Below are 27,854 nucleotides of genomic sequence, written 5' to 3'. Positions count from 1 at the left end.
GTGTGTGTGTGTGTGTGTGTGTGTGTGTGTGTGTGTGTGTGTGTGTGTGTGTGTGTGTGTGTGTGTGTGTGTGTGTGTGTGTGTGTGTGTGTTTGTGTGTGTGGGGGGGGGGGGATAAAACAACAACAATGGTCTCTTTTTTTGATACTGGGACCATTGTGCTTTTGCAGGAGCCTTGTGGGAAGGTGATGATAGCAGGGAGATATGGTTGAATGGTTTATACTGGATGTGAAGAGAGAAAGGAAACTGGAGTCCGACAGCATAGTTACAGTGCATTATAGACTGCATGTTTCATGTAACAGCATGCAGATGGAGGATTATGTGTCAGTGATGACTGTTGGTGATGACTGTTCCAAGAAACCAACCTACCTTCACATGGAATGCAGACAGATACTAAGTTGGCAAGAGTTTCAAAAGAAAAGGCTGACTAATACACCACAATATCTTTTTAAATTTCGTAAGAATAGGCTGCATCATTATTCTTTCCGTTTCCCAAACACAACCTCTGAGTTTGACTTGTTTCGTAGCCTTACCCTTTTCTCCGAAACAGTGACTCACCGAGGTTTGTTTCTTTTTTTTTCCATTTCAGATAATTTAAAAACAAAAACAAAGTTCCCACTAGAGGGCGTGACCTTCGCAGCAGAGTCATTCTGACTGAGAAAACACACAGACTTTCACTTTAGGAAAATATTTTATTATAGCTTAAATAAAAGCTCCCCTCTGTGCGGGACCGGGTCCCCGCTCTGCATCCCTGGTTGAGGAGGAGATATCAGCGGGGGCGACGCGCTGAGCTCATGAACAGGAACCGTGGCGCCACAAGTTGTTTTTTATGTGCAGTCGCGAGTGTTACTTTACCCACTTACCTCAGATACCCTTCCTCCATCTCCACCACAGCAAACGTTTACCTGAGATAAATGGACTCCTTGACTTTCAACTCTTTTATCTCCCTGCTAATGCTGTTTGGTGTCCCTACTTTAATCCAGGGCATTTATACACTCAAACACACACAAGCACTCACATATCCACACACACGGGCTCTCTGTCGGTCAGTAACCAATGCTGTATCAGAGGAATAGACTTTGATCAATGCCACAAATATGTGCATGCATCAAAACACTCTGATGGACGCACACACACACACACACGCACAAAATCCCAAGCATATCCAATAACAGGTGCTAACATATTCATACCCATGCTTTCATTTTCCAAATAAGCACACATTGATAGAAATCAGAGAAGCATACATCCATCAGCATATTTCCCCTCACAAACAGCAATAAACAATAGCGTCAACCATTTCCACTAGAAACCCATTGCAGGAAAACAGCTGAGGGTAGATGGGACACCCATGGAAGCATTCGATGAAATGCATGGCCAGCTAGTATAATGGTTGGAATCATAACTACTCCATAACACGATTGAGGCTTTTACATAATAGATGATGCCTATCAAATCATGTCATGCAAATTAAGGGCTTCTTGTTTTATGGACCAAGTGGGATGTAAATGTAAATATCCGTGTGGATGGAACGGAGGGAGAGTGCAGAACCTGAAGTCAGTATTCGAGAAAACCAGTTTTATTAGTTCTGAAAACATCTTTATTAAATCTTAATCGATATATAGATTTTTTTTTAAAATTGAACAAACAGTTACACGTATTTTGAAAACAATAACAGGTTTAAAATATTGCTGGCATAAGCTAAAATAGAATACAAAATCTGCAACACATTTTACGAAGACAACTTTTACAAAAAGTAGAAAATGATGCACACCTCGCTTTCAGTTCATAATGTGTTAGTCTTTTTTATGTGTTCTAGGGTTGCTTAAAAAAAGTATTTAAAGGACAATCTTTTGCAATTACCCGAGGTTTTCAGATCCCACTGCGTGTCTTACGTCTGGCCTTCCACACACATACACACACACACACACTGGTGCACATGCACACAACTCTCCTGCCGTGTGCATGAAGCTAACTCACAGTTTGACTCCTCTACTCCTCTACAACTAGCCACAGTCGTTTTCTCGCATGCAACTGAATGAAGATAAAATGACCTATTGTTTTTGCACAAGCAAAACTTATTGAAGTGCTTCAACACTATGCTACAACATTCACGCTAGCAGGCATTAGCAGGAGCTGTTTAACGACGGCCTCAGTCGCGCTGGCTGGGGGTTCTTAAATCCATCAGAAGTCCAAGCACAAATTCAATCCGGTAAAGGGAAATGATGGCACACGGGTTGGATAAGAAAGGTCGGGGACAGAGTGGGCCGTCATCTGACTAACCACTGAAATAACGGCTGCTTCTGGGTTTCAGAGGGCTCATCATCCAATCACAGTTCTGAGTGTCTCCCCAGGCCCTCGTGTAGGTCTGGCTATGTGAGATTAAGGGCTAGATAATACGAAGGCTAATAATCTCTGTGGTACAATAAATAACAACAAAAACAACACATTTTATCACAGCCTTATTTTCGGAAAAAAAATGATCACCACATGAAGGGCTTATCGTTATGGGACCTTGAGGTCTACCTGGTCATCAAATCGCCTTCCTTCATCAGGGTTGATGACCCCCAGGTCACATTTCCACCGAGCAAATAGAAAACACCACCTTTCCCTTCAGAGACTACCAGCCCCCTGACCCAACCACCTTTTACACATATCCCACTCCTCATGCAAATAGGGTTTTGCATAGGGAGTCCAATTATTACACGCTGAGTGTTCTACAACGAGGAAATTCTGAAAATGGGAACCTTTCCCTGCCTGACTGCCTCTCTTTGTCCATTTGTTATGCCCGGGCATACCGCTGGCCCGGGCCGGCCCCAGAGCGCTTAGGCCCGTCCTATGTCTCACCGGACACACCTGGGCCTTCCCCATTCCGTCCTCTCCCTCCTGTCTTTCTGTCTGTGTGTCTTTGTGTCACTCCCTCAGTCAGAGTCCCCGCCCACCTCCTCGTCAGTGCTCCTCTCTTCCTCTGAGGAGGAACTGGGCTCGTTGGAGCTGGCTGTGGAGATCATGCCGTCCGAACTGTCCATCTCGAAAGACGACTGAGACACATACAGGTGGACCGCCCTCGATGGGTGGCTTGCACACGAACATTCACACACACGGGGCACAGAGTGTGGCGCACACACACACACAGATACACAAACACACACGGACACATGGAAACAGGCACAGACACACACACACAAACTCGACACACGAGGGGAAGGCCATACAGAACACACAGGCACACACACACACACACACACACACACACACACACACACACACACACACACACACACACACACACACACACACACACAAACACACACACACACACACACACACACACGTGACACATGCACACACAGAAGATTACAAACATGCACATGAACAGACACACACAGAAAAGGGGTAAGGGCAACGTGCACAACTCACAAGGACAAGAATATGCGTCCATGAGAAGCACATGAATAATACATGCACAATCATGTCAGCACAGCACATGTTGCAAAGGGAATATACGGACACACAAAGACACACATAGACACACAGACACACACACACACACACACACACACACACACACACACACACACACACACACACACACACACACACACACACACACACACACACACACACACACACACACACACACACACACACACACAACCATGGAAAGTCGGTTAGATTCACAGACGGCACAAACAAAATTCTGCCTAAGAAAAAGTATTAAACTTCCACAAAACCTTGTAGGTTCAAAATTTGTGATCAATCTCAGGTGTGGCTCTATTTTCTGGCGTTGGCAGGAGAAATAATCCTATAGAGATGCTATGCAATGAAGCCGGAGCCAGTTGATGAACATGTTGGATATAACACTCTACATTGGACATGTTATTAAGTATGATTTACATTGAACATGTTGTATGTTATGTTGCACATTGGACATGTTGTATGATATGCTGCACATTGACCATGTTGTATGTTATGGTTTACATTGAACATGTTGTATGTTATGCTGTACATTGGACATGTTTTATGTTATGCTGTGCATGTTGTATGTTATGCTGTGCATTGGACATGTGGTATGTTATGCTGTACATTGGAGACCACCAGCAGAGAGATCTGAAAACCCAGTAGAGAACAGAAGAGTCCCACGTACCCAGAAACAAACAAACACAATGTCCTTGACAGAGCAATAACTTGTCTTAACACACACATCACTGAGTCGTCTTTTATAGATGGTGACATGCAGTCTGACGTACTAAAGCCAATGCAGATTTATTTTTGAAACAGTCTGAAAAAGGCTATGGATTTAGCATTGATCAACTGAAATGTGTTTGAGACCAGTATGCTCTGTCTTATCGTAACTTATTGAAATGGTAGGACTGATAAACACATTATTTGATAATTGTATCATTGAAAATTGGAACAGAATAAAAAAAATGATATATACACAAACATACACAGACTACAATGAAATGCAGAGAAACAAATACAAATACAAACAAATGTGCCCCAGCAGGTCCAACAGTTATACTTGGTCTTTACATCCTCGGACAACAGGGAAAGTGCTTTGTATGCTCACTGCTTATCTATGGACGTTATCGATTCAAATATAAAAAAAGGAGCAGGTTATGCAAAAGGAACTTCAATATTAGCTTTAGATTTTCCAACGATAACGGTTAACCAATTTCAGTGTTTTAAAGTATACAACCTTATTGCCTACCCTCATTGTGTTAATAAAGTAGCTTGAACTGGTGTGTTTGTATTTGGATCTGGATTAGGTTGGGTTGTAAACAACAACAATGTTGTTTACAACAACTGTTGTAAACAACTGTTGATCCATATCCACAAGACGTCTAAAACAAAACTAGAAATGGGTTTAGGGGCCGGTATAGTTAAACCGGAGCAAACAAGACTCAAAAGCCAATTCAACACAATTTAACTTTCCTTTCGGGAAAAAATATAAGGCACATAGTAGTGTGGTAAAAGTCTGTTTTGATTCCAGTTTTCTGACTATGTATCTACAGTGTTCTACACACACCAAGGCACTTGGTGTGACCAGATAGGCTGGGAGAGGTGGGTGGGGGGTTGGATCATTTGTAAAGATCACAATAAGAGGAGAAACAGGCGGTGGAATGAAAGCATCCAACAGAAAAGAACATCTCAGAGGAACCAAGAGGGGGAGCACCACATTCCCAATCCACCCAAAAAGATTAGAAATAAAGAGAGAGGGAGAGAGAGATACGCATTCCAATCCCTCTCCTCCGTCACCTTAGAGGCTATGGCTCTCTCCCTCCCTCTGTCTCTCTGTCCCTCGGCCGCTCTCCCCCGCTGCCCCCTTACCAGGCCGTGGGATCTTTCCTCTCTTTGCGGGGGGACTCCTGGTCCACCTCGGCGTGCCTTTGCCGCGCCCTGTTCTTGGCGCACCTTCTGCAGGACACGAAGACCACCAGGAAGATGACCACCAGGCCGATGGCGCCCCCGATGGCCAGCGCCAGGAGCAACAGCTCAGAGAAGGAGGCTGTGGGTGGGAGGATGGAGAAGGAAGAGGATGAGTGAGCATGATGCACTGGACCACGCGGAGCGCGGCTGGAGACAATGAAACCCTCTCATTGGTCAAGACCCCATCAGATACAGCACCTGGCCCTGCTCATATCACCTGTTGCTCTGGGCTTGCTCACCGTGAAGTGAGGCATAACCACAAAGACACAGCTTATTGAATTGATGTTGCAACTGCTTGGTTTCATAATATTGCCGACACTAGTAACTCATTATTTAATACAAAAAATATATTTTCTATTTTTAATTTTATTGCGTGTGATTTATGCATCGTTTCTCATTTCTCTCAGGGATACTTAATATACTTTTAGGTATCCATACTAAATAAACACATGAGCTTTGCACAAATATCTATATCTATATATCTAAATCTAGCTATTTAACTATATCTATATCTAAATATATGTATATAAATCTCCTGATATTTAAAACACCCTTAGCTAGACCTAACCAAAAGGGTTTTCACACATGAACTCAGGTTGAACTCAGGTTGACAATCAGGTCCGTAGATGATCCGGAGTTGCCCTTGCACACATGTAACACACAACGGGAGATAAGCCGATCCCCGGCTCCTCTGGAGTGTCGAGGTGTCCCTGAGCAAGACGCCTCTCCCTGACTGCTCCTGAAGAGCTGGCTGTCACTCTGCGTGGTTGACTCCCCCGTCGGTGTGTGGATGTGTGAATGAATGGCTGTGAGTCGCTTTGGATAAAAGCGTCAGCAAAATCCCCTAAATGTAAAGGCCTCTACGCCTTGGCTGGAGCTGGATGCTGCCAGCGACGTCCCCGCGCTAATAAGGTCGACCGCCTGAACAGAACGGGGGACCCAGGGGCCCCCGGACACGCCCTCACTCAGACCTGTGTGGACGACGCGGAAGCGGATCTCCCCGGCGTTGCCGTGGACGTCGGGCGGGTTCTTGATCTGGCAGCTGAAGGTGCCGTTGTAGGTGAACTTCACCTCCCGCACGATGATGGAGGCGTCGCGGCTCATGATGTCCCCGGCCCACACGGCCCGCTTCCTGAAGCGGCCCTCCAGCGGCGGGTACGCCTTCATGTGGTAGTAGAAGACCTGGCGGGTGCACGAGGGGGAGAAGGGGGGTGACTAGTGGTTGGGGGATGGGTGGGAAGGGGGGGCCGTGGGGGTCCACAGGTGTGGGTTGGATGTTTGCTGATCAGAAGAAATATTGATGTTGTTCTGTAGACAAGCGAAGGAGGCTTTTTCTGGTCTCCTTCGATTACGCTTCCTTCTGCCGCAGAAGAAACACACACACACACAAACACTAACGCACGCAGGAAAACACACACACACACACACACACACACACACACACACACACACACACACACACACACACACACACACACACACACACACACACACACACACACACACACACACACACACACACACACTCACACAGGAACACACATCCGCACAAAGGCACATGTGACAGAGACATACCCACCGGCACACAATTACACACACACATTTATCCACAAACAAGCACACATAAACACACACACACACACACACACACACACACACACACACACACACACACACACACACACACACACACACACACACACACACACACACACACACACACACACACACACACACACAAACATCTATACAAACACATACAAACATATATACACACATACACACAGGAACATACATATATACACAGGAATATACATACACACAAACACACACACATATATATATATATATACACACACAGGAGCATACATATACACACATACACACACATATACACACAGGAACATACATAAACACACATACAAGGCTGCCTCCAGAAGCACACAGGGGAGGTTTATGACTCACCCACTTTTCTCTCACTAGTCTGAGTGGGTGGATGCTCTGTGACACAGTGCGGGTGGCAGATCTGAACTCTCATGCATGTGCACGCAGGCATGAGAGTGCACGCAAGTGCGCACGTGCAGACACACAATGCGCAAGCACAGCCAAACACTTATTTGCGAGCACAAACATACACACACGCTCGCAGAACTACTGCACACAAACACACAAACAAACACAAACCAACCTGTGAAATGGAAAACTACTGCACACACAAACATACACACACGCATAAAGACGCACACACACACACACACACACACACACACACACACACACACACGCAAACAAACACAAACCAACCTGTCAAATGGAAAACTACTGCACACACAAACATACACACACGCATAAAGACGCACACACACACACACACACACACACACACACACACACACACACACACACACACACACACACACACACACACACACACACACACACACACACACACACACACACACACGCAAACAAACACAAACCAACCTGTCAAATGGAAAACTACTGCACGCACAAAGACACACACACACACACACACACACACACGGCGGAGGGGGCTCACCGACTCCTCGCGGCCGGGCCCCAGGGGCCTGAAGCTCCAGGAGACGGTGATGCTGTTGAGGTTGATGGAGGCGGAGCTCTGGAAGGTGCACTTGAGCCGCACGTCGGTGCCGTTGACTGCCTCCACATCGGAGGACGTGTACACCTTCATGCCCTGCACTGCCAGCATGCCTGGACACACACACACACACACACACACACACACACACACACACACACACACACACACACACACACACACACACACACACACACACACACACATTGACTATTACTGCAAACATCACAACACACATTATTTTCTTCTTTTCAACAAGGCACCAACCGACATCACCCATCTATTTGCTGTTTGCTATTCAAAACTGTCACTCCTTCCTCTCTATAAAAATAATGCTTAAAGGAGACATATTATGGTGTTTTCCCAACAAGTAAACATAGTATTTGAGTTCCAGAAAACATGTTTTTGAAGCTGTTTGCTGGAAATAGCTTTTAGGAAAAAAAATATCGTCTACCGCTATTCCCCTCTGTTTCAGTCCCTTCAGAATGCGCTGTTTCTGGTGTCTGTAGCTTTGATGCAAATGAGCTGCTGCCCATTGACCAATGAGCTGCAGACTGAACCACAGCATGGAGGAGAAGGGGTTGTTGCCGTTTGCTGACTCCTGGAGCTCAATATCTATATTATATATAGATATTATTATTATGTATAACATAATAATAATATTATACAGTATACGGGTATTTATATAATATATCTAATATCACGGCCAAAAGCTATGTGCACCTCGGATGATATTATGAATAATAAAGACTGTGTCTGACTTCTCTGGTACTTCCACAAGTAAAGGCTCCGAGACTGACTCGCTCGTTTGGTAGCTGGAGGCGGGCTGCTTCCAGAAATGCGTATCTCACTCAAAAAATCATTTACAGACTTATTTCAACGTTTGTATGCGTGTGGGAGCACTATCTACCCACAACAACACTCCAAATCCCTGTTTTCCCAGTTTTCATAATATGTACCATTTAAGACTTGTCAGTGGGTGTTGCTAAAATGGGTTTTTCACTAAATACATAAACACGCACACAACACCAACACCCACTCAGACATACAAGCATAGGAGCACGCACACACACGTACACACACACACACACACACCCAAACACAAACACGGTGGGAGACAGAGCTCACGTCATACAGCACAGACAACACGGCACCGGATCGATAAAGAGACGGTAGAAAACCCACAGAGAACCCAATCCGTTGGAAGGGAGAGACCAACACTGTTGCCAGGAGACTCTTTGTAGCATTATTTATCGGATGTTTCTTCTGTGTGTGTTTTGGAGTGTTTGTGTGTGTAGCAACATGCAAGCAACTGGGTACTTGCCAACCCTCCGACCTTTACAGAGATAGACTGACGCAACTCAAAGTGGTATCAACGTTCCTATGTCAGTTGCTCCGAGATCTGAAGACCAGATTACTTTTAGTATTGGTATGGGATTCATAACCGCGTTTATACAACCATTGGCGGCATTGTCTTCTACCAGTCGAGGAACCTGTGTGTGTGTGTGTGTGTGTGTGTGTGTGTGTGTGTGTGTGTGTGTGTGTGTGTGTGTGTGTGTGTGTGTGTGTGTGTGTGTGTGTGTGTGTGTGTGTGTGTGTGTGTGTGTGTGTGTGTGTGTGTGTGCACATGGGTTTGGCTGCGTTTGGACTGTCACAGCGTCTACCGATTCCTTGTCGTCATCAGGCTATTTATAGGGTCGCCTTGGCTTCCCACTGCCAACATGCATCATCAAATCTTTTTTTAAATTCTACACACCACGAAACATAAATTAATGTTGACCACCAGTGTCTCATCATAAGAGCAATCTCAGAGAATAGAGTTAATATTGATATATAAAGAGAGAGAGAGAGAGAGAGAGAGAGAGAGTCTACGTATTAACCCTGACGACCCTTAATTACTTAAGAATGGGTTCAAAATGGCTGCAGATCAGCCGATAAAATGTATTTTATGGGCTCAACCCTTGGCCGGGCCACTATAACTTTATTCACCACACCCTCTCACAGACGTATGTCTCCGCTACTGCGCGAGGGTCCCCTCCCATGTCTGCGTAAAAGTATGCACTACAGACGCATGACGTCAGGACGCTAGAACCGCCCTGATCCTCAGACACAGTCACATTCAATGAATCACCAAATACTTCCATGGGGATCTTGGTTAAATTTTGGTTCATCCATAAACCATTCATTTATTGAGTGAAACCACCCCCCGAGCTGAGCCTTAGCCAAACCAAGGACCAGGGCTTGTCCAATGCTCTCCATGGGATCAAAAGCAGGCAAACGGAGTGACAGCAAACGCTATCCATGGGGCATAGTGTAAAGTCTGAGGAGCGCTGAGGCGAGTATTAGCTGGGGAAACATCAGCAGGGGTTGGGTTCTTTGGGCAGCGTGTATCAGCCCACAGAGTGCTTCCTGTGGGCTGAGATGGGAGGGTAGATGTGCGGTAGGGTGTAAGTGTTTGTGTGGGTGGACGTTCCATCGCCGAGCCTCGACAGAGCTCTGCCAAGCTAATGTGTTTTAAACGAGTCTGATGAAACATGGGAGGAACGGGCGTGTGTGTGTTTGTGTAGGAGCGGGAGAGAGGAGGGCGGGCTGTAGATATTACAGCAAGAGAGATACCACACAACATGGGCAAATATGGCAAACTAACTTAAAATCTGTAATGCTTCACCCACTCTGTACGTCTTGTTCACTGTCCTTTTGTTTCTCACTCTGTGTCTCTGTATTTTGAGAGTTATACACACAGGCCATCATAGGCGGAGCCAAGCCGTTAGTATATTCATTAGGAAGATAGCATCAGGGCTGGCTGAATCAGAGACCATGCTAATGAGCTGCACTGCACGACATGGTGTGTGTGCATGTGTGTGTGAAATTACGGGAACTTGCAAAAATTGCGGCAACTAATAACGTCACTTCATCATTGCTCCCATGGCAACAGGGGAAAATGGCTGCCCTTGTGTGAAGTAAACGCAAAAATGTTCAACTTTCTGCTATGTATACTGTATATATATATATATATATATATATATATATATATATATATATATGTATATATATGTGACTTTGTGGCAACGAAAATGCAGGGATTATGAAATCATGCAAGCCCCGCATATTTTGCACGGAAATCTGCAATTTATGTGGTGAAAGTGCGGCATATTTGAAAGAATGCGGCCCCCGCATGAATATGCGGACTTTGGCTGATTATGCTTTGAATTATGCAATCGCATAATCGCGTTTTTCTGGAGGGACTGGCTCATGTGCATTAACACATGCATAGACATTTGCACATATATGTGTGAGTGTCCAATGTGTGTGCGTGGGCATGTGTTTGTCCATGTGTTCTTGCATGGGAATAGTACACTAGCTGGCTGGTAAGGCATCAATCACAGAGAAACAGGCATCTAAGCATCTAAAGGTAGTGGACACACAGAGAAAAACATGGGGGAGGCAGTGGCCTGAGTGTCTCCTAGTGTCCACAGGACAGCAGAGATGGATGAGTGATGTTATTAGCTCTGTCGCTTAAGGAGAACTAATATACTATAAACTTGGGGAACATAAATTCTCTGTTAAACCAAGGGTGGAATGTGGTCCGTTTTATAGAGAGCTACTCCCACTTAAACTGCATTAACATGTGGTCGTGTGATTCTGTGATTAACAAATTTTTATAATAAACAACCCACTGCAGCGTTCATATCAATGGCTCCTCATCTCAAACTCGCTCACGGCTGTATTAACCTGTGATTCGATTAGGCGATGCTAATGCGGTACGAACAACAACCCTAAAGAATCAACAGTGCTGTGGAAACAATGGCCTTGCACGATGTTAGACGCGTTGATTAGAGTTCGAAACAACGGCTCCTTCCGTTCCACAGGCTATTAGGAATTTAGGTTAATTAGAGCTTTCTGGAGGCAGACTAGATGTATTAATAGAGCGAACAGTCGTTCCAACGCAGTGTGTGTGATTACTGTAATGGGTGCCCCTCCTCAAGCATATAGCCCTCGCTTAATGATTATAAGAAAAAAAGTCTTAAATGTAGATATATGCGAGTGTGTGAGTGTGTTGTGAGCATCGTTGTCATTACCACAGCTATTAGCAGATAGCAGGTGATAGTTGGAATGGGCATGGGAAGTGCAAAGCATGCTTTCACATGCACATGTTTATTAGATGAGTGAGAGATTAGTTGGGCCTCTTTTTGGTTCATGGTGAAGGAAAACCTGGATAAATGGAAAACGGCTGTCAAGGAAGATATGAGAGAAAGAGACACCCAGACAGAGAGAGTGAGATACGAGAGAAAGACAGAGAGACAGGGAAACAGGGAAACAGGGAGAGAGACAGAGAGAGACAGAGTGAGAGACAGAGGGAGAGAGGGAGAGAGAGACAGAGAGAGACAGAGAGGGAGAGAGAGGGAGAGAGAGGGGACAGAGAGAGGAGCGAGAGAAGGTAGTAAATAGATTAGCAAAGAGGATTGATAAGTGGGAGAGCAAGTGATTGTGAGGGATTGAGTAAGTTAGCAAAGGTGTGAGTGAGTCAGTGAGCGAGCGAGCGAATGACCAAATGAGTGAGTGTGAGTGATTTTCGGGAGCGTCAGTGAGACTAGAAAGACGAGTTTAGTGAGAAACGAGAAGTGAGCGATGACGTCACAGAGGAAGATGGAGAAACAGGCCAACAAAGCGAGGGACTTATGGTGTGTTCCAGATGCCTCGTACACCACCCGCATGTTGCAAGGTGGAAAATCTCCCAGCTTTCTTGAGGCCTTTCACAGAGGCACGCCCCCTTTTGGTCATTCCCACTCGGGTTCTGAGAGTCCATCGAGTTCAGGGCGGTTAACCTTACGACTCTGTAAACAAAGATGGCTCAGCCCGTAATGAGTGTGCCACCTTGATACATTTTAATTTTAATATTGATTTTAAATGCTCTTACACACTTGATTACATTGCTGCTTTATCCGGTCACCAAATTATGGTCACCGTGCAATACATTGTAGAGTTGTGTTGTTTGCTTTCGAGCTGGTTTGCTAAAGAGGCCAATAACAATGACTAGCAAATGACTCACAAGGACAAACAGGAACACTATAGACCTCTGAAGAAGTCTCGCCTCCGAGGTTCCTGGTTCCATCGGTTAAATGTCTATGGGAAATAACATGGGGTTTTTGAATGATCGTACATTACAAACTCTGTAGGTGGCGAAGAAGTAAAAGCTGCTCACGTTTTGAACTAAACACTCTTTCTATCTAGATTCCACTTGGGTTTTGGATTGTCGGTGCCGTTAATGTAGCATTTATAAACGTTTACTACTTACGGCACCGTACAAAACGTGAGCAGCTTTTACATCTTCGCCACCTAGAGAGTTTGTTATGTATGATATTTAAAAAAAAACATGTTATTTCCCATAGACATTTGACCGATGGGAGGAGGCGGGACTTATTCTTCTTGCAGGTCTATAAGTGCAACAAGCCAGGATATGACGTCACAAGAGCCACTCGTGTGGGTGGTTTACAAGGCATCTGGAACACACCATTAATCTCCAGTAGCACTACCCAGCCTCTTACCAGATCCTCGCTGAAGATAAGTCGGCCACATTCTTTCTCGAGCACGTCTGTCCATTGCCAATCAGGCAGTTAACCAGACCGGTGCTATCCCTGTTTACATCCTGTCTGGCAAGGAGGAGACCACACCCTATAGCTCCAGACACAAAGCTATCACAGCTCATCAGGGCCAAACTATGCTTCCCACGGGGCCTAGACCAGGACGAGATGGGGGCTCGAGATGAGACCATAAGACCCCATCAGCTCTGTGCGAAACCACAGGTTCAGGTGCGAGTATGAATGCGCTTCGATGTTACCAGATCGCCCCGGCTCCGGTTATTCCGCCTAACTGGCGCAGAGGGAAGGATCATGGAATGGACACGTCTTCCTGCCATGTACAGTCCATTGTTTGGTGACATGTCTTATGGCCCTTAATATCCGGATGTGTTTGATGCATCACTTCCTGTACGCACAACATTTCCCTTTGGGATGTAAAAAGGGACCCGATGACATAAACTTCTAGCAGTTAAATATCTAACGGCAGCATCCCTGGTAACAGATGTAATTCAGCCTCTTGGCTAACTCTGAAACATTAATATTTAAGTGTGAACAAACATGTTGAATGATGCGTACTTGCCCAACCAAATACATATTAGATAACGACATAAACACGTGTGTGTGTGTGTGTGTGTGTGTGTGTGTGTGTGTGTGTGTGTGTGTGTGTGTGTGTGTGTGTGTGTGTGTGTGTGTGTGTGTGTGTGTGTGTGTGTGTGTGTGTGTGTGTGTGTGTGAAAATCTTGTGTCAACTAAAATGTTCAATTTTCACAAGTAAAAGACCATAACATGTCTGAACAGCCAATCAAAAGCAGCGTCCCAATCTGGTTTACCCATTGCCGACTACAACCCTCTTGGGAATTCTCCAGAACAATCGCCTTGACGCAGGTGGTTTTGAGTTATGATATCCATAACTTATGCCATATTAATGACTAGTTACTGCCCATTGTGTTTGGTTGGGTGGGTGTTTGTGTGATTGTGTGCGCACATTCTTTTGTCTCCAAACGGGATTGGATTAAGAGGTTGTTTTTCATTCTGGGTCCTTTGCGGTGGTGCCAACCCTGACCCTATTCATCCATGTACCCTAGCGTCCGTGGTTAGACTTCACCTCCACTGAAACAACATGGCTCAGCTGTCGTATCGAGAAGCAGCCTGGGTATTGAACTACTCTTAGGTTTCAAATCACGTTTTTCCACATGCCAATGTTTCTATACACGTCACAAACGGCCAAATAAAAGGACTATTACGTCATACATCACAACACACGTTATTTTGTTCTTTTCAAAAAGGCTTGTCACCAACTGACATCACCCACCTGTTTGCTATTCAAAACTGTCACTCCTTCTTGTCTACATAATAATACTTAAGACTTGTCAGTGGCTGTTGTTAAAATAGTTTTTCACTCAACTCACAAACACGCACGCATGTGCACACACCCACTTAGACACACAAGTGTGCGCGCAAGCACACACACACACCCACACACACACACACACACAAACACACACACACACACACACACACACACACACACACACAACAAAGAGCAGTCATCTCTTTCTGATTTGCTAGTGTTGGCATGAGTCCACAGTGTCCGTGAAAATGTACCATACATAACAATAAGGTGAACTCACTGAACCCTACCCCTCACTGGGCTGTCTGTCAGCGGTCTATGGCCCAGGCTCCGCGCTGCAGTACGGGCTGGATTTAGCTAGTCAAACACTCCACTTATTAGTCGGTCTGCAGCTTAATAATTACAAAGTCCATTCATATTGGATAATATTTGCATTCTCTGAAACCACGTTACCAAACATAACTCTGGTAAACACACCAAACAACTTTAAAAAACACAACTCTGAGGGGTATTCCACGAACGGAGGTTTAACAAACACAGAGTTAACGCTGAACTCTAGGTTGATTGACCCTGTGCCAACTAAACCAGAGCTGTCGGTTCCACTGCACGGGTTATGCATTAGTTCAATCAACAGGGGGTTGGTTAACTCAGGGTTGTGCGGGTCCACGCCAAACCTATAAAGACGTGATGCATGGATCATGGAAAACCTGATCAAAATGGCGAAACGGGCCGCTTATTTCAATGAAATGGAACTCCAGGTTCTCCTGGAGAGCTATGACGAGGAGAAGGTCATTATCACAAGAAAAGGGAACGCTAAAGCCTCTGCAACCCAGAGAACCAAAGCCTGGCAGCGGATCACTGGCTGCGTAAATGTGTTAGTTACATGTCAAAAGCATGATCTTAATATTTGAGCCATGAATCTATTATAATCCAAGTAAACATTCTTAACCTTCCTACCACATAACACTTTTCTTCAAAAAAATTGTATAGAATTATAAAAACATCATACAAACTGGTAAGCTTTTCCCACCATCGTATTGGTATATTTTGTCAGCCCAGCATTTAAATTGTCAAACCATATTTGTCACTCCTGCATTTAAATATGCCCTTTTTTTTTAAGCCAATCATAAAAAGGCCGACATTCGGCAGACTGGATCTGGCCCTCAAATTGTCTTGACCCCGGTGGAGGAGCTGGCAATAGACAAAAATTCAGGGCGCCCTGGCATGTAGGGGATACCTGGAGGTACCTCCTCAGAGAGTCAGGGGCAATGTGTACCCCACTGGTTGAATGTAGGTTTTTCTATTTTTCTTGTATTTTTGATGTTGTTTGTATTCTAACTAACACATTTAAACCGCGTGCGTGCCACAGCGCAAATGTTCCAAATGTTTTTTTTGGTAACTGGGTAGAAATCCTAAAAGTGACAATCCATCAACTTCACAGATCAAGATGGATTACTTCTTGTAATGGAGCCGCCGGCTACGATCGAACATTCTCCACTGGATGTAAACCCGTTAGGACTATTTTATACTTTCTGTTGTAAGCGCCTCTCGGCATACTCAGCCAATATTGCTCTTTGTACGATAGGAGGCCGATGAAAATCTTGGTCTGGACGTGGATGGGTCATCTGAAAGGACTGAGATGCGCTCAGCATTTCCAACATTATAGAGGTCCTCGATTGGTAGTGTTGGCATTGTAAGGCTGGAGAAGGCTATTTAAATATATTAAAGATTTGCGCGAGAACCTATATATCTCCAGCAAAAAGTCATCCGGATATGCCAAGATGTCGAGCCGTGGTCTTATTAATCGCTCCCGGTGGCTCCCGGTGGATTTTCACGGTTCGATATCGCCTCTCATCAAAAGGGCATGCCATTGTGAACACATGAAATCTGCGTTGAACGCTGGTTAAGTACCCAAAACCGGGTTATGTTCCAAACATAACCTGCGCAAAACCTGCTCCGACCAGGTTTGATTCAGAGCATATGTTTCTATAGTAACTAACATACATTAACATACATAACATTACCCGGTTATGTGATAAAACCGGCTTTGTGGAATACCCCTCAGGTAAACACACCAAACATCAACGTAACCAAACACAACTATAGGAAACACAGAAAAACAACAACGTTACCAAACACAACTATAGTAAACACACCAAACAACAACGTTACCAAACACAACCTCGACTCTGATAAACACACCAAACAAAAACAGTACCAAGAAGAGACCATTTCCGTCCAGAATATGGTAGCTGGTCAAGCCTTCCTAATTCAGCCTCTCTTGAGAAAGGGAGGTTTCACTTCTGATCACCACAAATCACCGGGGACGACCTTGGCCTCAGGAAACAGTGTTTCTGCGGGGGCCCTTCCTCTCCTCGTTACACCAGGGGTGAGACTAATTGTCTGTGTGTGTGGGGGGGGGGGGGACCCGGCGAGGAAACCTGAGACCTGGGCCGCAGAGCATCCAGGAGGAAGCACTCATGGCCGGCCATTACCCCGTCCTCCACGGGGGGCCCCACAGAGCCCTCTTCTCTCCATTGTCCAGCAGAGCCTTTCTCCTCCAGACAAAGCCTCCCTTGTTCGTGTGGAAGGTGGGGGCGGAGGGGGGGACACGGGGGGCTGGGTTCACAGGTAACAGTGGGGGTGGGGGGGGGGCAGGATGAGCACCCTCAATGCAGTGAGAGTGGGGCGGGTCGATGGGACGGGAGCATAGAGAGGGGGGGGGGGGGGGGGGGAGTGGACGGAAACTGGATGGCGCCTGAGACAGATGGAGCCCCCCCCTCACCTCCCCTCAGGTGGGTGTACAGTTTGTTGTTCCACCGTCTAGGGCTCTCACTTGCCTTCCCATGGCGAACAACTATGCCATTAAGAGGACTCTACCTCACACACACGCACACACACACTCACACACACAACACCCAGGCCCGGTTCCAGAACAGAATGCCTTGGGGTGCATCTGAGATTACAGGGGGTGCACCAGTACTATACTAAAACCAGCTACCCAGCTTCAGTTCAGACTTCGCTTTTTTACACACAGGCCTTTCTACCATAGACAAGCACTTCTGCGTAGTTCTACTGACATGTTGGGACAACAATCATTTACTGTGCTTAAAAGATGGTATCATATCATGTCTTGTGATGTGGAGAACATTTCAGCTGCAACATTAGCTTATTGATATCTTAGATAGCTTTGAATATGAGATAGGTTTTTGATATGTGTGATGTGTGAGGTGTAAAAAAGAACCGAATTCTCAAAAAAAAACATGTGACTGCAATTCAAATATAACGTTTATTTTTTATAAATTGTGGCAGGATATTTCGAGTGTGTTATTGCTTTATACAACAGTTATACTAGTAAAATGTACTGTTAATAATAATGATTGACAATAGATTGTGATTTGTTTGTTTATTTAATCATATAAACGAATGAAATTGCTTCCAGCAACAAAAATAGATCCCCATTCCCCACTGAGCGGACTGTTGCCAAGCAACATATAAACAAAACACCATACATAAATGCGGAGATATATTGTCAGTTTGGTGAACAGTCAGAGTGATGTTGGACGCTCGCTCATATCTCAACGGTATTCAATGGATATTGTCACAAGTTTAATTTCAATTTGTTTTGTGAGCAAGTATTTTATTATTTTTATCATATTTATAAAAAAAAAAATCTTTTTTATTTTATTTATTTTTTTCAATTGAGGGTGCAAACAATTTTTTTGGGGGTGCAATGCATGCTTATGCACCCCCGTAGAACCGGGCCTGACAACACCCCCCCCCACACACACACACACACATACACACACACACAGGTCCTCTCTTTTCCATGCAGACCTAATTTTAATTCATCTGACGGAGGGGAGGGGGGGGGGCTACAGTCACGGTAGCGTGAGAGGGAGAGAGGGGGTCAGATTTAAATCCATCAAACTCCTCCACCAACTCCCACATCCCAGCTGACCCCCCAGCCCCCAGCGGCCCATCACACCACCACTGCTTCAAAGGACTACTGGGTGTATGGGGGCATTTTACACATAGAATGTGCCAACCCCCGACCATCACCATCGCCAGCGAGGCTACATGAGTGTGTGTGTGTGTGTGTGTGTGTGTGTGTGTGTGTGTGTGTGTGTGTGTGTGTGTGTGTGTGTGTGTGTGTGTGTGTGTGTGTGTGTGTGTGTGTGTGTGTGTGTGTGTGTGTGTGTGTTTTCTGCAATAACTCATGAACGGGAGAATACGGCAGTAAATCAAGTCAGAACAAACAATAAAAGCACACAGGGGAACCCAATACATCACATTTATATTGACCGGGGAAATGGAATAACTGCAATATCTTTATAGCAGTTTTATTGCAAAAAAATGAATCAGTGCTGTTTGTGTAATATATAGTTAGTAGGCCAATAAATACAACGTGGTTTTCATCTCAGTGATGCTATGAGGAGGCAATGGGATATTCAGTGGTCATGCCATAATATAAACTAAATGTTGCTACAATATCGCTGAAGTCTAACTTTTAAAAGTAATACCAATACAATTCTCTCTCTCCCTCTCCCCCTCCCCCCCTCCCTCCCTCCCTCCCTCCCTCCCTCCCTCCCTCCCTCCCTCTCTCTCTCTCTCTCTCTCTCTCTCTCTCTCTCCTCTCTCTCTCTCTCTCTCTCTCCTCTCTCTCTCTCTCCTCTCTCTCTCTCTCTCTCTCTCTCTCTCTCTCTCTCTCTCTCTCTCTCTCTCTCTCTCTCTCTCTCTCTCTCTCTCTCTCATTAGGATGCCTAGCTGTGCGCAGTACCGTCACCTTACTGGAATGAGGAGCGAGCATGATGACTAAAATACTTTGTCACTTCATATAAGATGGCATAAAGGGATCCCCTTCCCAGACGGTGTTCTGATTGAGTGTTCTGGTCAACTTAGGATAAGAAGCGACGCAATGTGAATGATCAAACATGTAACAACAGGGTAAATACTTATGTGTATTGGGGACACATTAAAGGCGGGGTCCTCCCATAGGAAATGTTAAGAGTTAGACACTGCCTTTCCTGCATTCTGATGAATTTGTACGCACCGATTTGTGCCTTTTCTGCATCCATGTAAGGTGACATGGTGTCTTTATTTATTTAAGGGAAAACACAAAATACAGACATCAAGACATTGCAGTATAAAGCAGTAAAGCTCTCAGTATTGCTTTAAAAGATGTATTATCGTGTTCGTGTGTGTGTGTGTGTGTGTGTGTCTGTGTCTGTGTCTGTGTCTCTGTGTGCGTGTGTATGTGTGTGTGTGTGTGTGTGTGTGTGTGTGTGTGTGTGTGTGTGTGTGTGTGTGTGTGTGTGTGTGTGTGTGTGTGAACTAGACGAGGCCATTGTCTATCGTAACCTTTTGTTCAAAATAAAAGTCCTATGCATGTTTTTATTGAAGAGGGTGGTGCACATCCCCTATGTCAACGGTTCCTGACTGCCTCTCTCAGCCTGTCCCCCCCCCCCCCCCCCCCCCCCCGCCCTTAAGGGGACGAGCTGCTCAACATTTTCCTAATTCATTTTTTTTCAAACTTTCTCTGGAACTGTTGATGCATTTTCCCCCTCGAGACGCCCTATATGGGCGGACCGCCCGGTGGCCATGTTGGGATGTTTATCTTATGCTGTTTTTATCCAAACAGTTTCAGAAACATGTAGCGGGGCCAGAGGAAGAAACAAACGTGCACATTAGGGTCTGCATAGAAATACTTGCGGCTCGAGATGACATCTGTAGCCACAAGAAACTGGGGAGGCGGCTTATAAACATGGCCAACGTGGCAAATACTTGAAGCACCCATTTTCTAGCATATTGGCTTTGCATGGTGCACACAAACACACACACACAGTGGGGGCGCTAGAGCGCATGTGATGGAATAGACATGTTTTGCTTGAGCTCCTCTCCAATAAATCGAGTTTTACAGGAAAAAATACTATTTATTGTACAATTCCCACTTTAAGTGCTGCTTCGTACTTTTCTACCGGCACCGAAACAAAATGACCCGTAAAAAGCTGAAAACTGACGGTGAAAAGCAGTGACCACGATACCCGGCTAACTCTCCTAGAGCAACAGGGGCTACGGCTAGAGAATGGTAACATTTTTCTCAAGGACACAATAATTGATCTCGAGGCACGCTCTAGACGCAAAAACATAAAAGTGGTCGGGCTACCAGAAAAAGTTGAAGGTGGTCGCCCCACAGAATTTTTCGGCAGCTTTATTAAAGATAAATAAATAAAGATTTATTGGGGGCAGAAAACTTCCCGAAGCCGAAAGAGGTTGACCGAGCGCATAGACAAGTGTGTGGGAGCACAACCGGCTAACGACCCTGCACGCCCCAGAGTCATGATAGCAAAGATCCACAGCTACCGGCTGAAAGAACGGATAATGCGGCTGTCACAACAAAGATACCCGCTTTCCAGACCTCCCGGCGGAGATAATGAAGCGACGCCAGCTCTTTGAGGACGCGAGGAAGAAGCCAAGAGATGCAGGTCTGCGGACTGGATTCATCTATCCCGCTCGGCTCCGTGTTACCCAGGGCAGCAGGTAACACAGAGCCGAGCAATCGATATTCACTACCCCGGAGGAGGCCAAGAGATTTGCAGACAACATGCCGGGCAGGCCGGTGTCACCAGTGAGTCTGCTAGCTGGCTAATATCGGCTAGCGGGCTAGCTTTGGCTAGTGGGTCTTCGGACCAACTTTCACAACCAACCACGAGACATGGGGCCCTATTTTAAGCCAAGCGCAAGTAGCTTTGTGGGCGGTTCTATGGCGATGTTGCTAGTTTACCGACGCGAAAAATGACTCTTGCGCCCGGCGCAACTCTAAAAAGGGCACTTTCGGGCACGAATGTGATTGCTGTGGGGGACCACAATGTAATCCTTGCTTGGCATCTGGACAGGTCACGCATTGATTGACTCAAAAATCATACCCAATGTAATAGACACCAAATATCACAACATCCTGATCTCGGATCATGCCCCAGCAGCTATTATTCTTGACTTTAAGAGATCCAAGCAGCGAGCTAATTGGCGGCTACGCACTTCACTGCTCAACGACGGAAGCTTTTGTAAATACATGTCGGGAAAAATCACTGAATATTAAGAGACCAATGATACCTCGAATGTCCCTGAATCCACCTTGTGGGAAACTTTTAGAGTGGTCATGAGAAGTTATATAATTTCATATGAAGGGTCTTTAAAGAAATCTAGAGAAAGCCGTTTAAAGGATATTGACTTGGAGCTCTCTTTGCTGGAGACATTATACAGAAACACAAATAACACTCAAACTCTGCAAAATATTCTTAGTCGTAAATACGAGTATAACATTATTTTAACGAGTTGAGTCAGTGATCAGCTTCTCAGACTTAAACAACAATATTTTGAATTAGGGGACAAACCACATTCTTTGCTAGCCTGCCATCTCAGAGGGCAACAAGCCAGCAGATCCATACAATAAAATCTAGCAGAGGTGATGCTTTAACTGACCCAAAACAGATAAATAAACGCTTTAAGGAGTATTACCAGGAGTTGTATGAATTCAAAGCTAATGGTGATATTGATGCATGTTTAAAAAAGCAAGACATACCAAAACTAGACAGCGCCTCCCGCGAGGCCTTAAACTCTGAACTGTCCCCTGTAGAAACTACGGATGCTATTAAATCGCTGCAAAGCGGCAAGAGCCCTGGGCCAGCTTCGTAGTCTAATTTTATAAGAAGTTTGCGGACCAAGTAACCCCGATCCTGTATAGAATGTTCTCCCACTCAACCGAAGCGAAAAGGCTCCCACCAACACTGTATAACGCAAACATTTATCTTTTTTTGAAACATGACAGGGAGGAAACGAACCCGTCCTCATATCGACCAATTTCTATGCTTAACGTGGATTCAACATTTTCGCAAAAATTCTGGCAAATAGACTAAACGAGTTTATAGGATCCATTATTCACACAGATCAGACCGGGTTCATCCCCAATAGGTTCTCATTTCTTAATGTTAGAAGAGTCCTAAATATTATGTATAACAAATTTGACAGCTCTTCCAAACAAGCTGTTTTGTGCCTGGACGCGGAAAAGGCTTTCGACCAGGTTGAGTGGGGGTACCTGCTCAAGGTGCTGGAGGAGTTCGGTCTTGGGGCCTCTTTTATTTCCTGGGTGCGTTTAATATATGCCCATCCTACCGCCTCCATTCAAACGAACCAGGACATGTCCACATCCTTCGCCCTACATGTCCGCACCCTTCGCCACTCCTCTTGCCGTTGGCCATCGATCCCTTAGCTATTAGCATAAGAGGGCACACACTTATAAAGCCAATAAAACTAGGTGGGATGGACCATACGATTTCTCTACACGCAGATGACATCGCCATCTTTGTATCCGACCCTGAGAGTTCCGTCCCTCACCTACTCCAGCTAATTAATTATTTCAGCGAAGTCTCGGGTCACACCATAAACTGGCAAAAAAGTGAACTCTTGTCGTTGACAGCAGATCTGGACCCAATGTTCCTAGCAAATACGCAGTTTAAAACAAATTTGATCAGTATAAAGTACCTGGGCATTAAATTATCTGAAAATCCAAAGACTCTTTTTAAGATAAATTTAATGGAAAGGTTGAACAAACTAAAGGAGAACATAGAGAAACAGAGAACGTTACCGATCTCACTTATTGGCCGTGTGAACGCAGTAAAGATGGTCTCCCAGCCGAGATTTCTGTATCTATTTCAGATTGTGTAAATTCGGTGCATCCCTACAAAATATACCATCCTTTGAGACCTTGCCCGCAGATGATTCGTTGTCCAAAATTTTGCTGGGCTCACCGGAAGCTAAAAACCTGATTTAATCTTTTGTAGGAATATTTTTAAAACAGCAGGACAAATCGACTAATCTAAAAATAAAGCAGAACTGGGAAAAAGACTTACACATTGGAATTTCTGACAATGTCTGGGAGGGAACGCTAAAAATCATAAAATCCTGTTCTATAAACTCGAGGCTTTAGCTAATTAAATTTAAGGTCACACTTAGATTGCACTATTCTAAGGTTAAATTGCATAACATTTTCCCAAATCTCTCGCCTTTATGTAAATGATGTAAGATCGCCGAGGGTACACTTGCTCACCACTTTTGGGACTGTCCAAATCTTTACAACTTTTGGTGTCTGGTATTTCAATGGTATTCTACTGTTTTAAATGTTTCTTTTACTACTTATCCTGAAACCACTCTCTTCGGACAACCTTGGAAGAGCTGGACCATAATGCTCGCACAATCCTGGTTTATGGCATGGCAATTGCTAAGAGACATATTCTGAAATTGTGGAAATCAGATTCAGCCCCTCAGTTTGACACTTTTTGCCGGTGTGTGACAAACTGTCACACCGGCAACTCTCAGAAATTCGTCGCCATATGGAACCCAGTGCTGCAGCACATCAAGGACTGAAATGTCTGCCCCCTTGGTACCACTTGCCCTGGTGGGTACCTATTTTGAATCCTGCAGTGAAGAGACTATTATAAAAGGACATGTGAAATTTGAGCATCCGTTTATAGTCGGCACGGTACAAACTAAATCAGTTCATAGCTCAACGGCGAGGTCAACCCGATCCCAGAGAACAGCTTTCTGCTCAGATTCGATTGGTTTCCCGCTCTACACGATGGATCACTGGCAGCTAGATCTCCCCCTCCCCCCCTCCCTCCCGGGCCCCGCCCCATGCTGCCGACACAGGGAGCAGTCAACCCTCCCTGGGGAGTGTCAGCAGGACAGCTGGCTGACGGTGTTGACCTACAATGTGAGGGAGATTAAAGAGGTGTCGGCAAAGACACACCAAGTGATCCGTCCTGGTATAACCGGTCAGCGGGCGCATCTGTAGGCTCAGCAGGAATCCAACTACTGGTTTGTTCTATAGTGTGTGTGTGTGTGTGTGTGTGTGTGTGTGTGTGTGTGTGTGTGTGTGTGTGTGTGTGTGTGTGTGTGTGTGTGTGTGTGTGTGTGTGTGTGTGAAATAGTAATGTTGTACAAGAAAAACAGGGCCGCTCTCTCACTCCTTCCCCCCCCCCCCTCTCTCTGTTAGAGATAAAATGTAGAGAAGGTAAACCTGAAAGGCAGGACAAGCTAACACATGTTACGCTGCAGGCCCAGCGGCCTTCCTCCTCCTCGTCTCAGCCGTCGATGACAGACTCCTGGAGAAAACCCCAGCACAAATAAACAAACGTTTATAGGCGCGTGTGCGGGCATTCTTTGCTTCCCTTCGAAAGGAAAACAGCTTTCCTCAAAACTTAGGCTGATGAGCGTTTGTGTACACTTCCCCGACTCTGCCATCCGTTAAGTCCCTTTGTTTCAGTAGGTGTACCCACGTGGTTTACATGGGGAAGACGGCCCCCACTGTAAATGGAACAGCACATCCAGGGTGACACAGGATAGACAAATGCTCTGATATACACAACAAATATATTGATAAACTACAATGACAATCATTTCATGGAATCGTTTAAGTGTCCTTCACTGATTGGCAACCTCAAACTCAAACTCAATAGGGACTTTTCGCAACTGCTGAATATTAACCAATGTAAAGCCACAATCGTGCCGTTGACCCCCTCGCTATCTGATTCACAGCGGAGCGGTCTTCTATAGACCACCAGCCTGAGGCATGCATCAGGTTAAACAACGAGATCGCTTATCGCTGGGAGAAGAGGACCATGCCAATGATTGACATGTTCAATCAATATAATCCACTTAGTGGTGCAGATTAATTCAAGGTTAGGCTACGTGGAGCCGGGCTTTATGAATAGCCGATGGAGAGCGGCGCTGATTCGCCGATTGAAGTTCTGCAAACCATTAGCAGTGCTGTTTGGGGAATGAGATGAGTGGCCACTCTTTATACCCCCCCCCCCCGGGGGTCTTTCCTGTATTGACTTGGTAAATGATTGCCAAGATCCGACGGACATTTCCTAAACAGCGGTGGGACGATCAGGGGAAGCAGGTGGAGCTTTGAGGTGCTCCCCAGACCAGGGATACAGGCACACGTTCAAACGACAGGAAACCAGAGCAGGGTGAAGCGTACAGAGGGAGAAAACAAGTCAGCCCCGGCGTCCAACACGGTTATTAAGCTGTGTAGGCGCGGAGCCAGAGGAACGACCGCTTTATAGGTGTGGTGGTGGTAAGGATTTAGAGCCAGCCCGGGACAACAGGGCCAAGGCCACCCCTCCCCATGACGCACTGTAAAACTTGAGGACGTGGGGACAGGGTCCCGGCAGGGCCGTCCACGTGTTAATTAATTTTAATTAATTAGTTAATTTAATTAATTTAGTTAATTCATTTGATAATGGACATGCTGTTGGTTCCCTGTAAGTCCTTGGTGACTTAAAGGGAACTCCATGATGTACAGTTTAGTCCTACTTAGATCTATGAATACCTATATAGAAAATACATTCCTAAAAAATATTTTTACTTGCGATACCTGCCTCTCAAACATCGCCCTAATTTTTCCCAAATGGTAATTCATGAAAAAAAATAAAAATATACATTCAAATATACACAAATATGTATTCTGAAGCAAATCAAGTAGTCAATAGGTCTACATTAGATCACATTTATGTACTTAACGTAGCATTCAGAGAGTGACACGTAGCCTACATCTATCGTCATATAAACATATTCCCACCAACAACCCGAGGGGGTCTCACCTGAGGCTGCGAGTCCGTAGACGACAACCAAAACGAGGAGTTTGGCGCACATTGGAGAGCGTCCGTCGACGGGCGTCCAGGGATACAAAAAAAAGTCTGCGTCAAGAACCTATGGGTGTCTGTGTCCCCACCAAAAACACCCCAAACGGAGTCCCCCAAAACCAAAAGTCCTGCAAAGCGGGGAAGCACAGAGACACAGAGAGAGAGAGAGAGAGAGAGAGAGAGAGAGAGAGAGAGAGAGAGAGAGAGAGAGAGAGAGAGAGAGAGAGAGAGAGAGAGAGAGAGAGAGAGAGAGAGAGAGAGAGAGAGAGAGAGAGAGAGAGAGAGAGAGAGAGAGAGAGAGAGAGAGAGAGAGCGGTTTGCGGTAGAAGTTAAGTTGAAGTTTTTCCTGAAGGAGACGCAAGCCCCAGCTCGCCGGCGCCGCTGTCCTCCTCCTCCTTCTCCACCGCCCTCCCCCCTCCCGTCCGAGGGAGGAGCGCTCACATCCACACAGACTATGCAGTCTGTCCGTGCACAGAGGCGGACGGCGGTCAGACCAGTTTTGCAGTCGGAAGTCCTCCGATGGCATTCAACTTGTAGCTTCAGGGTTGTTACGCAATACTTTTTATTTGTATATGCATGAAGATTGAGTTGCGTTGAGTGTTAAAGTGGCTCGGAATGCATTGCCTAGGTTGTCTGGGTTGATTTAGCATCATCATATATCAAAGCGTCATCAAAAGTTGTGTTAGAAGCGGGGTGGGTAGGAGGTGGGTTTTATATCAGGTCAGGTGGTCGTTGTCGACTAAAATCTCTGCAACATCTACCGCTAGCGATAGTGATGATGGTCTGCAGCCTGCAGGGTGTTCGGTCGGTGAGACACTGGTGGAAACGAGTGCGTATTCGCTCTATTGAATGTGTGCGTGCGTCCACGTATGAATGCAATTTGCCTACACGTGATGTCGTGAACTATTTGCAATCATTAAAAATCGCCATTAACTAGGAGATATGTGGGTGGATACGATCAACAAAGAACTCACCACGCACATCGGCAGAATCTGGAGCACTTTTAATTTCTTCCATAATCGGGACGTTAGGATCCTCAGCCATGCACTTAAGAGCAGTCTACCGATGACTGCAGTCAAATGACTACCGCTTTGAACCACTTGGGGGCGGAGGTACGCTTCGAAGCAGCTCTTGCAGGGCTCCCCCGAGGTCTTGTTGTATTTATCCTG

At 45.5% G+C, this 27,854-nt stretch overlaps 1 protein-coding gene across 3 annotated transcripts; it reads right to left on the bottom strand.

Annotated features, from left to right (window-relative positions):
• Positions 1-165: 165 nt before the first annotated feature.
• LOC130406186 (myelin protein zero-like protein 2) lies at positions 166-27,696 on the bottom strand. Of its 3 annotated transcripts, none has more exons than XM_056611627.1 (6): positions 27,660-27,696; positions 26,644-26,813; positions 7,994-8,163; positions 6,405-6,615; positions 5,335-5,512; positions 166-3,078 (listed from the first exon to the last, which is right to left on the bottom strand). In XM_056611627.1, exons 2-6 carry the CDS (start codon positions 26,693-26,695, stop codon positions 2,922-2,924), a joined length of 768 nt encoding a protein of 255 aa, XP_056467602.1. In that variant the 5' UTR covers positions 26,696-26,813; positions 27,660-27,696; the 3' UTR covers positions 166-2,921. The 3 variants fall into 3 exon arrangements, with proteins under 3 accessions (XP_056467602.1, XP_056467603.1, XP_056467601.1); XM_056611628.1 differs by having other exon boundaries at positions 27,667-27,681; XM_056611626.1 differs by lacking the exon at positions 27,660-27,696 and having other exon boundaries at positions 26,644-26,864.
• Positions 27,697-27,854: the final 158 nt, after the last annotated feature.

This window comes from Gadus chalcogrammus, chromosome 16 (genome assembly GCF_026213295.1).
Source record: "Gadus chalcogrammus isolate NIFS_2021 chromosome 16, NIFS_Gcha_1.0, whole genome shotgun sequence".
NCBI lineage: Eukaryota > Metazoa > Chordata > Actinopteri > Gadiformes > Gadidae > Gadus > Gadus chalcogrammus.
The sequence above is the reverse complement of the archived record's forward strand: the minus strand, read 5'-3'. Positions and strand labels throughout refer to the sequence as shown.

What these genes read in the sequence shown, in the direction of transcription:
- LOC130406186 (XM_056611627.1), bottom strand. Translation starts at nt 26,695, where the DNA reads ATGTGCGCCAAACTCCTCGTTTTGGTTGTCGTCTACGGACTCGCAGCC. An exon ending in CTACGGACTCGCAGCCTCAG is followed by an intron (nt 8,164 to 26,643) that starts GTGAGACCCCCT and finishes GTGTGTGTCCAG; the next exon opens with GCATGCTGGCAGTGCAGGGC. An exon ending in CTTCCGCGTCGTCCACACAG is followed by an intron (nt 5,513 to 6,404) that starts GTCTGAGTGAGG and finishes TCCCACCCACAG; the next exon opens with CCTCCTTCTCTGAGCTGTTG.